The sequence below is a fragment of the Diadema antillarum genome, unplaced genomic scaffold (genome assembly GCF_040938485.1).
Source record: "Diadema antillarum isolate AM-2024a unplaced genomic scaffold, OU_Dant_1.0 seq00001076_RagTag, whole genome shotgun sequence".
Classification (NCBI taxonomy): domain Eukaryota; kingdom Metazoa; phylum Echinodermata; class Echinoidea; order Diadematoida; family Diadematidae; genus Diadema; species Diadema antillarum.
The window spans coordinates 1,210,967-1,225,000 of record NW_027271899.1 but is presented as its reverse complement, the minus strand read 5'-3'; the positions used below and the strand labels follow the sequence as shown (position 1 = coordinate 1,225,000).

At 39.5% G+C, this 14,034-nt stretch overlaps 1 protein-coding gene across 1 annotated transcript in view; it reads left to right on the top strand.

Annotated features, from left to right (window-relative positions):
• Nucleotides 1-14,034, top strand: part of LOC139743417 (uncharacterized) — a 192,723-nt gene that overhangs the window by 138,523 nt on the left and 40,166 nt on the right. The window contains exon 6 of the mRNA XM_071653902.1: nucleotides 12,768-12,906. Coding sequence (XP_071510003.1) covers nucleotides 12,768-12,906 — 139 coding nt within the window. The remainder of the gene's footprint in view (nucleotides 1-12,767; nucleotides 12,907-14,034) is intronic.

The window sequence follows — 14,034 nt, the reverse complement described above, 5'->3', positions numbered from 1 at the left end:
GATAATAAAGAAGCCCATTCATTCAATTTTCCCCGGCAAAGGCTCACGGGACTAAAAAAAAGAAATGAGACCTCGTCGCGGGTGTAAGTCCTAGGTCACATTCTTCCCCGCTTGGAGCCCTTCAGAATTCAGCGCACGAAAACGAAGAATTCAAGTACATCCAGTGAGACCACACAAAATCCAACTATGGAGTGTCTGAACAAAAGATGGTCTATTCCACTCTCCCTTAAAATAGCGTCCATGCAGATAAACGCCGGATCTGGGATCATTCAAGTTTATAGTTGTAAGCATATTTCTTACCAGCTGAAAGCCATGGCAAAAAGGGTACGTTTATATCGCTTTTTTGGCATAAGGGCACCTTTAAAGAGGAGGAATTTCTCTCCCGTATTGCCCAACGGTGGCCTTCAGACACGTCGGATTTAAAAGGGTGGATAATGTTTGTGCATGCCCATATGTTCAGCTGTAGATTTAAGAGCTGTGATCTGTATTTGATCGGACACGGTCATGTATCACGATCTGTGATGGTTACCAAAGTCTACGCCAGAACATTGACAGCATTCTTGGCAACGCGAATATTCATCCCCCTATATATTCCTTCGCGATATTTTCTATCGACGGGTGAAATACTCATATAAGATTTATTTCTGTTTGCCGGAAACATTTTCCTGCCTGTAGGCCTGCACAATGTGTCTCTGGGGACTTTGTTTCCCCATTGTGTCTATATTTCTGCTCTCAAATTGTTCTCAGCTTTATCATTAGTCCATAACTCATTTCGTTAGCATTGTCTTTTGTCGCGTATGATACTCTGCCACGTATGGCATAATATGCTCTATCTACACTTGTTTTTCTTGGAATGTGACTTGTTTCTGTCCTGTTCTATCTTTGTTCCCGCCAATTCTCTCGTTTGTTCACATCCAGTCTCTTGCACAATATGTTGCTATGCACTTTTTTTTTGTGTGGCGGTAACACCCTTGACCTGGCTGGCAGGGTAATTTACCCTGCCGGTAAACTACACCTTCATCGCATATAAAACCACCAATACCAGTAGCCCCATTAGCACCGGGGGGGGGGGGGGGGGGGGGGCTGTAGTAATAAATGACAAGAGTACATGTACAACGTCATGTCACTTCGGCCTTTAATACCTTTACATTACGTGGAAGGTCATTGCAGTAATAATGAAAGAGGATATTTAGCAGACAGAGCTAACATCGAATTCGGAATTTGTGGAGGTGGTTAACTGACCAATGTCGACGGTCAAGTACACATCTTTGGGGGTACGAAGTGGGAGCTGACCGTATAGAACTCGAGATATTTTTGTAAGGATATATAATCATATAGGACCTATCTATGGAGCTGACATTATGTGGTAGTGTTAACACTTTGGTATCTTGAAGAGAAGTTTATCCATCTCACATTGGGGGATTTATGATTTTGTCCCTCGATCAAGGGTATACCTCCTTGTTTGTCTCTCCATATTCATAAATCCATCAATGACATTCGGATTGAAGTCACTAGTCTATTCCGGTCAATTCTTTTAACGGGCGTCTTTGCCACAGGGAGCAACATTTCACCTCGCTATACCCCCTTTCTCATCTCATCTCACCTTTCTCGCAAGTTCATCGATTGAATAGCGTTGAATTTCGCCCAGGATATTCTTGAACCCTGCGCCTTTTGGTTACTTGTTTAGAGCGGGGAAAATCAGCCGAAATGTCTGAACGGCATGCTCGGACGTGACCCCGGGTCAGACGACGGTCGATAAGTTTGCAAAATGCTCGAAGGTCGAGTCGGGTAAAGGTCAGTATTCTTCTGAGAAACTTGATGCTCGCTCCGCCGACCAGAATTATTCCATCATCTTCGTGATCGATGAGGTATGCTTTTCCTTAACTCCTTCAGTCTCCGGAAGGAATGAGCCGTAGATGCTTCACATGTCTTATTGGCATTAATTGAATTTCAGTAATAGACGACCGTTTAGTTGCCATGGAAGTAAGGTTGGCCAAATTATATCTACAACTCCTCTATTCAAAGTATAAGACAACTGGAAAGGCCGTAGGATATCCTACAGTTTGTTGGCTGGTTTGGTGTGTAATGTGTCCTCATCGGTCACCAGGAACACTTGCATTAGGTGAATTTCCCGTGTTTGTAACCACGAGGGTTATGCTTGACCTTGTCAGGCTGCAACAATCCCTTTGTTGAAGTTTTGACTTTGTGTCTGTGGCTAGCAACGAAGAAGGTGGATGCATTTAAGCTACATTATATTACAATCACCGGGTCGATGGAAGAATTCGGCTGTTGTGGTGATAAAATACCTCAGCAGAGGGTACAACCGCTGCTGCTAGATGGCTTATCTATTCTGAATCGAGGACCTTCAGGGTTGAGAGTCCGTGGCCTTCTCCTCTGAACCACAGCAACTCCAGGTTGAACACTTTTTCCGGCGTTTTTAATGATTCAATGAAAGATGATTACAATTCAATCATTGATTAATGAAAAAGAAAACAATCAAGGGAAATAATATAGTATGTAGTAAGTACTACATGATGTAAAGTGTGATATAGCAACCTTCTATGTCAAACCACAGGTCAAACCGCCGTTTTATTAAAATGTAACCAGAAAATTTAACGCAGGGGTGCTGCATCTTTACCTAGACAATCATGAGAACCACGTCACTTTAAACTACACTCTGTTAATGAAATCGATGTATTTTAACGAGAAATAGTTGTGCTTATATATTTATTTAAAACTTTAGAAGCCACCCTCCATAAAAGACAGGTTACTTATGCTATGATACCACGCCAGATTCCAAGAATTATGACTGTATAGGTTTATGCGAGACATGGAAACAATTCAGATAAATTCTTATAAGCCATGCGAGATAAGACACAACGTGAACAGGAAAATCACGATTTGCCCGCAAAATAATGGGGGGGGGGGGGGTAAAATAGGAGTGGAAAGACAAATAGCAAGGGAGAGTCAATGTCTCAGAATTTTCATACGATATCCTGGTAGGTGTGTGAAAACGATAACAGTGTAGCGTTCCGTACACATTTCATGTATAGTTTTTATCATCTTCTTCTTATATCCTCATCGGGTTGGTTTGTTGGTGTGGTTTTTATTTTTTCGTCTTTTACATTCAGCAAGCTTCCGTCCCTGGTAGAATCTATCCTTGTATTTCGCCATCGTGAATACGACCATGAGTTTAAAGGTGTTGGTAAGTGCCGGCGCGGCGTGGCGTGCAATACATTAGTTCTTCGAACTTCAACACTCGGGGAAAATGACCAACAAAGAGAATGAGTGGTGGATGTTTTCTTGTTGTAATTTTCGGTCTTTTCAGGAAAAAAATATAAGCATATGTATCTATTATCAAGAAAGTATGAGACTTTAATAGCTAAACTCTATGAAACCCTCTCGACTTTCGAAATTTTCGACCATCGACCCCTGAAACCACAGACGATACTCGGCAAAACGATGACTGCTTTTAGTCGAGTACCATCAATGCCGTTGTCATGGCGACATAGCCAACTTTGCGCGTACTAGGTGAGTACTTGTACCATGAAACGCTCGGAAGGCTGCTCGCAGTTTCAGTGACGTTATCCATTATTGACTGGCGAAAAGAGGTAATTAAACTAATTTGGGTTGCTTTGACATTCAGACGCTATAAGCTCGTAGCGAAGCAATATTCACGAGTCGTAATTCCGTTGGAGCAATTTATTACTGGCATCATTACCTCCATTACAATCCGTGAATTTAGTGAAACTCTAAATGTAAGTGGTATTTACAGGTTGTGTTTGGGAACATCCAGTGACATGGAACGGCCAAGAAAAAAAAAAATGTTTACAGCATATGACATAACGCAATCTTGATGCTCTTTCCAGAAAAGAACATATTTGGCCATGTAAGGTTTCCTTTAGACGTGCTCATCGATTAAGCCTCCAAATTTACAAATCGTCAGAGATTCTTTCCCTCTCCCTCACCTTGTATGAAATTACCTATTGTAACCATGGTAACTCGTCATTCCACATTCTGTAATGTTTTTCTTCTGATCACGGTCATCCGCAAGTGGCCGAGTTAGCGGTGCATAGGTTGTTAAAAGGCATTATTTACCACTTGCAGATCAAACACAAATTCAGCTTTAGTGCTTTAAAATATTTCTAAAATGTGAGTTAGGAATAGAAACAACCAATGTAAGAATTTGAATCAGTAGAGTCAATGTTATGTATTGTTAAATATACAAAATGTGAACAATAGTTATAATAAAAATGTTTCTAGACTTATTGAGAAAAACAGTGATAACTCCTTATATTTTAGGCTTCATTGCGAAATTTTTGTATGGTAGGATTTTTGTGATACAACTGACCTGCACATATGCATCAAATGTGATACTAGTATCGCGAACATTTTATATATCACTGCTCCCAATGGTCAAGATGGTAAACGGTACCTTTAAAACAATGTTTCTTGCCCAATCAATGAGGGGGAAAAAAGAAATTACGTCATCGATACTTTATCCTCGTCTTTATTGTGCGGTTCAGTTCAGTTTGAGTCGGCATAATATGTTTGAGTTATATGCATCAATATACCTTATGTGCTATGTCATTCACATCATGTTTCGCTTGAAAAGTAAGATGATAAATCGTTTACGATGTACTGGATGTACTGGAGAGAAAACTAGAGGGTGACTCGTGCGTTCAAATACCGCGTAATGAAATCTTCTTTATTGTTTCTGTTCCCAGTCCTTACACTATCTACTAACATCCTGGCAATACATTTTGAGCATGCCTATCAACTAACGCAAATTCACAAATGGCACTGTGTAGAAAATTGTGAAGCTTGAATAAAAAAAAATGCAAAAACCACAGAGAACTGCTATATACGAACAATATTGCATCTCTCGTATTCAGAACATCTTCGTCGGCTTAAAGAATGATGAGTGCTTGAACCTATATTGCTGCAGATGAGATGAATCAGTGTTTCGAGAAGTCTCATTTCTAATGCCTTTTTTTCGCTCGGAGCAAGTCTTTATTTTCTAGTCCGTTGTTTGTCTGTCTGTCCGTCTGTCTGTTTGAAGGCGACTGGAAACTTTTCAATTACCTTCTAAAATAATGGCAATCCAATTATGCGGTTTGGATATTTCATTGTCAAGACGGTAGGTTCGGATCACCAAGAATTCTTTTTGGAATCCTATACTGCCATCCTGGTCTCGTCATTTTAATGGTGTGTATTGTTTTGAATTCTGGAAGTCGCACGAGATGATGGGGGGGGGGGGGCGGCTCTGAAAAAAAGGGACAGTGTCACTAATTTCTGCCTCGATATGAGTTCTAGCTTATTCCACACTCATCAAATTGACAAGATTAGATACGATTCAAATGAGTTGTCGAGCTCGAGTGGCGACCTATTCAGATGATTCCGGAAAGATAATACAAGAGATATGCATTCCAATTGCTATAGAAATGAAAAGACATTTTTAAAAGCCTGTCACCCTCGAAAGTTCATATACTCCACGCTCTGTACTCGCCTTGAATGGCCTCTCTGAGGCATGCCATGCCAGAAATGGCATATCACCATTATTCTTGCAATGCACAGCGATTCAGTACAGCACTTCAGCGAAAAGAGCAAATTTAGAGATAGGGCGTCTGTACATTTAGACATGCTTGAAGCAAACACATACCTGGGATAAAAGGACAACGGATCGCCATCTTATATTGTCTGGAACAGACACCATATCTCTTTTTTTAGCTATGAAATTGACCCAATTTCACCCCCTAGACTCCTTTCTGTTTTTAAAACGATGATTCAGACATCTAGTATGCCACTTTTGTTATTTTCTTTACCTGGATATTTGAAAAGCAAATACGAGTTTGATGTTTAATATGTATTTATCTACATTGCCATTTCCAATGCAAAGTGCGCCAGTTGTATTCTACACTCGTACTCGTTTGATTGGGAATGTCATAAACCCAGCTGACAATCACATTGGTTATAGAGAAAATGTAAGAGGTTTCAAATTTCTCTGGGAGATATCAGCCAGAAAAATATGTACATGAATCAGTAATATTTCTTTCATCTTTTTCTCCTACGCAAACGAGCTCTTTTACGTCCTCTGCAGCCAGACTCCACCTCTTCCTCCGGGCAAAACTATCTAAACCAAGAGCTAAATATGAAAACTAACATGACTTAGAGAGTGAACAAGACATACGATTGTTGTCTTTGCGTGAGTGAATTTCTTGCAACCATGCGAACTTTCGGGCACGCCCGTACGTGTATACGGTAACTTGATAAATTCCGTCAGTGCAGGTGCTTTTCATCACTAACCCGTTCTGCTCCACGTCAAAACTCTTATGAATGACTGCTAATCATGTTAATAGTGTTTACACCCTCTTTTCGTTTGTGGATCTGGAGCTGTTTCACTAAGTTCGAAAACCAGTCCTACGTTCAATTCAACTGATCTCAGAGCAAATTTTTGGATCAATCAGTCCTCATGAGTTAGAAACTGTTTCCTACCCATTTGGGAACAATATCTTGCGCCCAACGTAATTGCTATGATTTAGTATACATTTATGAATGTCTAACAAATATACATCCTTTCCAACTATAGATCTGATCTGAAACTGTCCCAACTTTAGGTTCATTGTTTGGCTCGATTTAGTTCAGTTAAACAGGGCCCAGACTGTAGAAAGTTGGAACATGATGGCAACTTAGCGGCTATCCAAGCCACTCTAAATAAAGGGATAAACGCTCGGTACAGTTATTATTAGATAAATCTCTCATTTAGAATTGATAAGCAATAGCAGTTTAACTTTCCCATGCAACGTTTTGTTCATAATGATAATTACAAGTTTTTCAAACGCAACGAATACTTCTATGATATTATGTGTTGTGTTACTCATATCGTCGCCGTATTGTACAATGGATAATCTGTTGTCTAAATACGCAGGACGGGATGCGCTATGGAATAAGTAAGCAACCTTCAATCTTCTTATTCGAATACGAAATGCATTTTTCATCTCAGCAACAAAAAGGAACTCGACAAATAATAAACAGCAGACACCAAATTTGCCGACATGCTCGAAAAATGATAAATAATGGACAGACGTTTTGTCCTGCTGTCAATCGCATTCTCAGCGATTTCCGCATGATTACAAACCTGTATCAATAAAACAACATGTCAAATATCCCGTGTGTATTGTTCAAATGATGTCGTTTAAATCTGTAAAAACAACAAGAAGAAAAAACGAACTGCCGCGGGTCGATCCCCTCTTGGTAACCTCCACCGAGTTCCCAACTTTCCCGCCCACTGTCTTTATACTTGTTCATCTAGTGTTCCACATTTATGACTTTAATGACTGATACAAGATTTAGTGATGTCTGCATGTCATAATATGCAAGTGTGTCTTGTTTATTTTGTTTGGTTTTGCTTTTTGTTTCTTTCGTTTTTAAAGGTAACTTTAATGAGAAACATAAAAACAAGGCATTCCTCTTTTATTTGCAGTGTTGGGTCAGGAGGTCACGTATTTATTCTCTGCGGGTTTTTGTTTTCGGGGGGGGGGGGGTAGGGTTTGGCGTGAATTCATGTTTGATACAGCTAAGCAAAATTGTTTGAATCGTGAGAATGTGGTGAGAGATGAATTCAGGAAGGTACGAAGGGGGCATAACTATTGGCAGCGTTCTCGACAGAATAGACGCCGCCAAAACCTTGCGAGACCGGAGTCTCAAAATGGCGTTCCTGGCAGCTTCGCGCCCATGGTGATATACTCTGGCTATAACCTTCATCCAAATTCGAACGAGTTGAGACTCCCGGGTTCCATCCATATAGCCTGTGGCTACTATACTCTCTCATATCTATAATCAAAATGTTGGATTTTTGAAACACCGGGAATAAGCGGAAAACGTTCTGAAAGCTTGACATTGATGTCAACGCGGTAAGAGATGAATCTGCAAGCATTATGAAAGCATGTGTGTTAGGTCGTATCTCATAGAAATATTATCATGTTCTTATTAAGTATCTATCTCTACGATCTGTCTACATGATCTAGGACAATTGCCTTGATCAATGCTTTTGAAAACTTTAGGCACTAGAATACGAATAGGTCTTCCTAAACGAGAAAATCTACTTGAGGTCATTTCACATGATGTACCATTTTTTAGTAGAATTCTTCACATAATGTAGTTAATAGACTGCAAAAAGCATTGGTGCATCAATAACTGCTTGTACGTCTAGATGTCCAATTACTTGAAACTTACGTAATTAATTGCCTGTAAAGAAATCTCACTCCACCTCTCTTGCGAAATAATATGACTCTATCTATCTATCTATCTATCTATCTATCTATCTATCTATCTATCTATCTATCTATCTTTTTGTCTGTCTATCTATCTATATCTATCTATCTACATGTATCTGTCTGTCTGTCTATCTATCTATCTATCTATCTATCTATCTATCTATCTATCTATCTATCTACATATTTCTGTCTATCTATTTATCTATCTACCGATCTATCTCCCTAGCTCCCCACCTCTCTCCCTCTCTCCCTAGAGTCCCTATCTCTCTCTTTCTCTCTCTCTCTCTCAATATGAATGAAACACCTTCAATGATCCTCAAGGGAGTTATTTCTTATGAATTAGGGCCGTAAAGTTGTTTGAATGATATAGAGCTATCGCAGAGGAAAGCAAAACGTTCTGGTAGAAATCGGTGTCAGTTTACAAGTATCAGAGGCCATTGCCAAACTTCCGTTCTCAGTTCTAGAACTTCTGATATTTGCCATAGACAAGACCGTTTATGTTTCTATCTTGTCGAGGTCTACTTGTCAAAATTTGGGGGTCATATTATTAACCGCGATCACCTTTGCACTTCCCCTTTTTATGCGCGCCCTCATTCCAAAGTTTTAAAGAGATGGTATAGTTTTGGTTGAGACTTACAGAAATTTCAGGTTTCTAACATTTTGGTGAGGTAATGAGAAACCTCTTATGAAATATGAAAGAGCATGTAATTCCATGAGGAATTCAACGTTTATTTGATGAAAATTGGTTTTGAAATGGCTGAGATATCCAAAACAGACCGATTCTAATACAGTGTGGGACCCATCTTTTGTTACGATCGCTTTGTTTTAGTTTGTTTTTTGGATGTTTCAGTCATTCCAAACCCGATTTTCATCAAAGAAACATTGAATTCCTCTTAAACTGGTATGCTCTGTGCTATTTCATAAGTGTTTTCTTGGTATCTCGCAAAAGTTAAAAGCCCAATTCTCATCTCCACCAATACTGTACCATCCCTTTAAGCTGCTGTGCAATTGTGATCAGGTTTCTTATGGACACATTCCCCGCTTTTCTTTCTTAGTGTTGCCTTTGTGGATGGTTAGCGCTCTTACAGAGACGTGGGTGGATCAGCTCATCATACAGTCATACGTTACTGAATTTTGGGATAATACGCACTCAATAATGAAAAAAAAATCAGAATTTAAGCGGTAAGCGCTCTCCTGATAACCCCCCCCCAAAAAAAAAAAAAAAAAAAAAAAAACCACACATTTTGTCTTCGCAGACGACAAAGCGACGAAGAAAATGACTGGACTGAATGTGTCGCAGATGATTGTGTTGACAGGTATTCCCCTTATGAAGCCATTGGTCCCCCAAGAGAGAAATCCCTCTATAATACAATAGGGCAAGCCCAAAACTCAGTGTATACTGCGTAATAGTCAATCGCAAAATCCCCGTCTGATGCCTTCATTTTTGTCGGTTAACTTAATATGTGTCACATGACAGTGAAATTGTATTCATGAGTGACATTGTATACGCTATTTTGCAGGAGACTCGAAAGTCTTATGACGTGCCCGTGTGAATGTTTGTGTGTTAGTGCGTGTGCGCCTTCCATAATGTCCAATTGTGTAAACCGAGGTCATAAACAGAAACAGGAAAAAACAAGGTGTAATAGCACACATGTCAATAATGATGATGGAGGTACAATGTATCATAATCTGCCTTGTTTGTTGAATACAATTTCGCCCCTTTTGCAATAACAATTCGTTTTATTCGCTTGTGTATGTATGTGTGTGTGTGTGTGTGTGTGTGCGCGCGCGCTTTTTTTTTAGACAATGCGATATAGGGCGTATGGGTTGCACAATGGAACATAAATGCTTGATAAATCAGCTTAAAAGCTCGGAGAGAAAACGTAAACACGTTAACTCGTCTAGGAATGAGGATGATTATTATTTTTCGCTTCCAAACTGATGACACACCGGAACTAATACAAGATGTCAACCACCAAGGCGCCACTTCCGTATTAACATAGTATGTGTCGCAGAGATTTGCAGTGAGTGGTGTAAACGTGTAACGTCCACGCAGTTTCATTCAGACTGGTTACACCTTTGTAGTTGGTGTTTTCATGAGATGACCAACATCAAGAGAGGACCCTTTTTTTTGGGGGGGGGAGGGGTATGGGGAGTTACGTTGGCAGAAGAGGTCAAAAAGTACATCTCAATCCTTGTTGTGCTGGACTCGGTGTGTACAGATTATCGTAATGTGTATGTGTGTGTATTCGCCAAAGGCGCTTTTTGATTGACGTGAAAAACACAATTACGGTCCACAGCACGTTTTCTCAAAACTAATAATCCCGAAAGAAAAAAAAATATGAATAAGAAAACCGCAGTTTGCAGGGAAATGGGGGGAAGGGGACAACCTTTAGCAAATGTTATCATCTCTTTGGAAAGGTGGATGAAGAATTTATGCGAGTTGCGGTTTGAGTGCACAGCGCAAACTTTGGGGGAAAGATGGGGACCAAAAATAAGATTATGACCATGAACTATAGGTCAATAGCATTAGGATGGACTCAAGGTGAGTTAATGGTCAAGGTCTTTTCATGTATATTAGTTTTGCTTACTCACTGGTTAGACATCAAGTCAATGCTATTATATATATATATATATATATATATATATATATATATATATATATATATATACATATATATACGCAAATGCGAGATATAATGTGAGACTTTTTGGTGACAAATATGATGATTGATAATGAGATCGTTAATCTCCTATCCAAAAGGCCATGTTTCCTTGTCACTTCCGGGCGGAAGTTTGTTACTTCAGCTACAGTCTTCATTCAAGCCGCTGTGGCTTCCTAACATGGAGTCAACTCCACAAACAGCCAATGCATGGCCTATCTATTGCAGTGTCTGGTACTAAGACTCGGTTGTGGGCATTTTGCTGCTGGTATTTTGTTGTTGGTGTTATTGTTGTTGTTGATGTTGTAGTTGTTTTATTGAAAAAGACTAAGGAGAGAAATATCAAATGATCACCGGGCGAAAAAAAAAAATCCCTCTTGGTGTTGTTCATTATTTATACCATCATCATTATTGCGAAACTGTAGTCTTATTGGCACGAGATATGGTTTCCCGACTCATGATAGACTGATTAAATTCAACTATTTTGGGGAGTTTGCGGAAAGAAACTGATATGCAACGCCACAGTTCATGACCATTGATTTGGTCGACACCTACACCACCTCAGGAAGTTCGTAGCACATGGGCCCTGGGTGACATGATGCATATTAGGCATGTAATCCAAATACCGGCAGCTCATCAACTAAGCATGTCGTAATGCTCGCTCAGAGTATGAACACTTTTCTTCATAGAACATAATTCATGAAGCGTTAAATCGCAAAAGGAGTTAACTCCCGGTCTTGCTAAGTCTTGAGATATTTGTGATTTAAAGCTGCTAAGAAATAGCAAAATGATAAGATGATATGGGGTATACTTTTTATCATATTATAGCATCAAGAATGGGTGCTGTTCGTTATTCCGAAGGTTCGTTAATCCGAAACACACAAATTCCCTATACCTAGAGGTTATTTAATCCAAAAATGAAAAAGGCTTCGTTAATCCGAAAATTTGTGGCGTTATTCCGAAGGTTCGTTATTCCGAAGGTTCGTTTATCCGAAAATGAAATAGGGTTCGCTATTCCGAAGGCTCGTTTATCCGAAAATGACATAGGGTTCGTTATTCCTAAGGTTCGTTGATCCGACAATGAAATAGGATCCGTAACGAACCTTCGGAATAACGAGCTTTGTTTCATTTTCGGATTAACGAACCTTCGGAAAAGCGAACCTTATTTCATTTCCGGATTAATGAACCTTCAGAATAACAAACCTTATCACAATTTGATAAACGAACCTTCGGAATGACGAATCTTCGGAATAACGAACCTTCGGACTAAAGAACCATCGGAATGACGAACCTTCGGAAAATGAACAGTAACCTCAAGAATATAATCTTGTTATGTAACAAGTGAGGTGGTGGACGTATTTTAAGATGTTCAGAAATAGCGCTTACCCCGTTTTGCATTGAAAGTCTATATGAACGGTGTATTATACAAACTCAGTCGAAAGCATGAATGATCAAAATAATTGTAGCCATTTCCTTCTTGTATTTCGCTGTGTTTTTTATGAAGGGAGAGAAAATCTTGCGATTTTTTTTTATTATTTTGAGAGGGGTAAACAAACAACTGTCCACATTTTTAGCTGTCTTTGTAGGTATTTCTTTTTATCAAAAGTAAACTGTCAAATGAAGAAATTCGAAACATAATCATAGTATGATTACTTACTGCAGTTGCATTTATTTCGTTTCTTAGAGAGAAAAAGAAATACAAAATCATGGCGACTATCAGCTCATACGAGATCAGTTGTAAGGAAGGAATGTTTTTGGCACACCTCTCGACTTAGATAGATCACTCATTCATGTTTTGTTTTTTGATTTGACCTATTTTTCCCGCCAGAAAAACGGAGTCCGACGATCTCGACCTCGTCGTCCAGCTCGATGTCTTCGACGACAAGAAAGTGGCGGATGAGGAGCAGTACATCCCTGGTGTCGACCTCAACAACCACATCGATGTCTTCCACGCCATTTTCAAGCAGGTAGGAGAAAACCCATAAAAATGATATTGTCCTCAAATAAAAGAATATAAGTAATACATAAAAAAGCATTCTTACATTCATAAAAGGAACACGAGTGCAAGTGGTATTAAGTATTCGAAATGTACTGCCTTCCTTATCTATATCTATCATAAAATAGCAACATACCTGCCATTTTAGTTTGAATTAGCGGTATAAAATGACAAAGAAGTTCATTCCCGCGACGCTCTAGTTTTTACCGGAAGAACGTAAGGGTAGGTTAATTTCCACGAAGAGCAATAGATAATGACCCCTCTTCGCCGGCTTGCCTACTATATATTGCTTACTGACATTCGCCCACGTTGCTTAGTTATCTACCAAACAAAACCCCAACAAAGAGGCAACACCTTTAGCACCTTGAATACTGGTTTTGATAAATTGACCCTCAGTGAAAAGTGCAAAACGGTCAGCAGTGGTCAAGTAGTCGGACATGCTACTATTGGTCAGCCTTGTGCATACAAAAAGACATACCCATTTTTATCAGTCCAATCTATCAGGTTAATTCAGAGAAAGTAATTGACTTAACAAGTAGATTATTACTCATCACATTTGACTATACCAGCTTTGTTAAATGCGTGAAGTCAGATGATATATTGGAAATCCAGCGAGTGAAGTAAACAGAGGAGATTGAAAATGACATTACTTGAAGATGATATCATATAGAGGACAGTGGATTCTGTTGGCGAGTTAGGATTAACATCGTTGTTGATTACGCGAATGAAGGTCGTCACGCAACAGCCTGGGGTCACAGCAGCACCTTATCTGCCTACATGCATGAGAAAATAATGGTGTACAGTACATAGCCAGGAATGACATGGGAAAATAGCAGCAGTTGTCCCTAGGAAGCGGGGATTATGAGGTCGTGTGGACATCCGACTATATGAAGGAAGACAAACCGCTAGAGTTAAGATTGACATACATCCGAGATAACAAAGTGTCGTTACCATGCATGTGTCCCGATAAATAGTGACAAGAGCGAGGGAACGCGCATGTCCACCAGCAGATGGGCACCCAATTAAGGATTTAAAAAAAAACACTGGGCAACCGAGAGAAATATTAGGCAAAAAATGCATTCATTCATTTTTATCTATT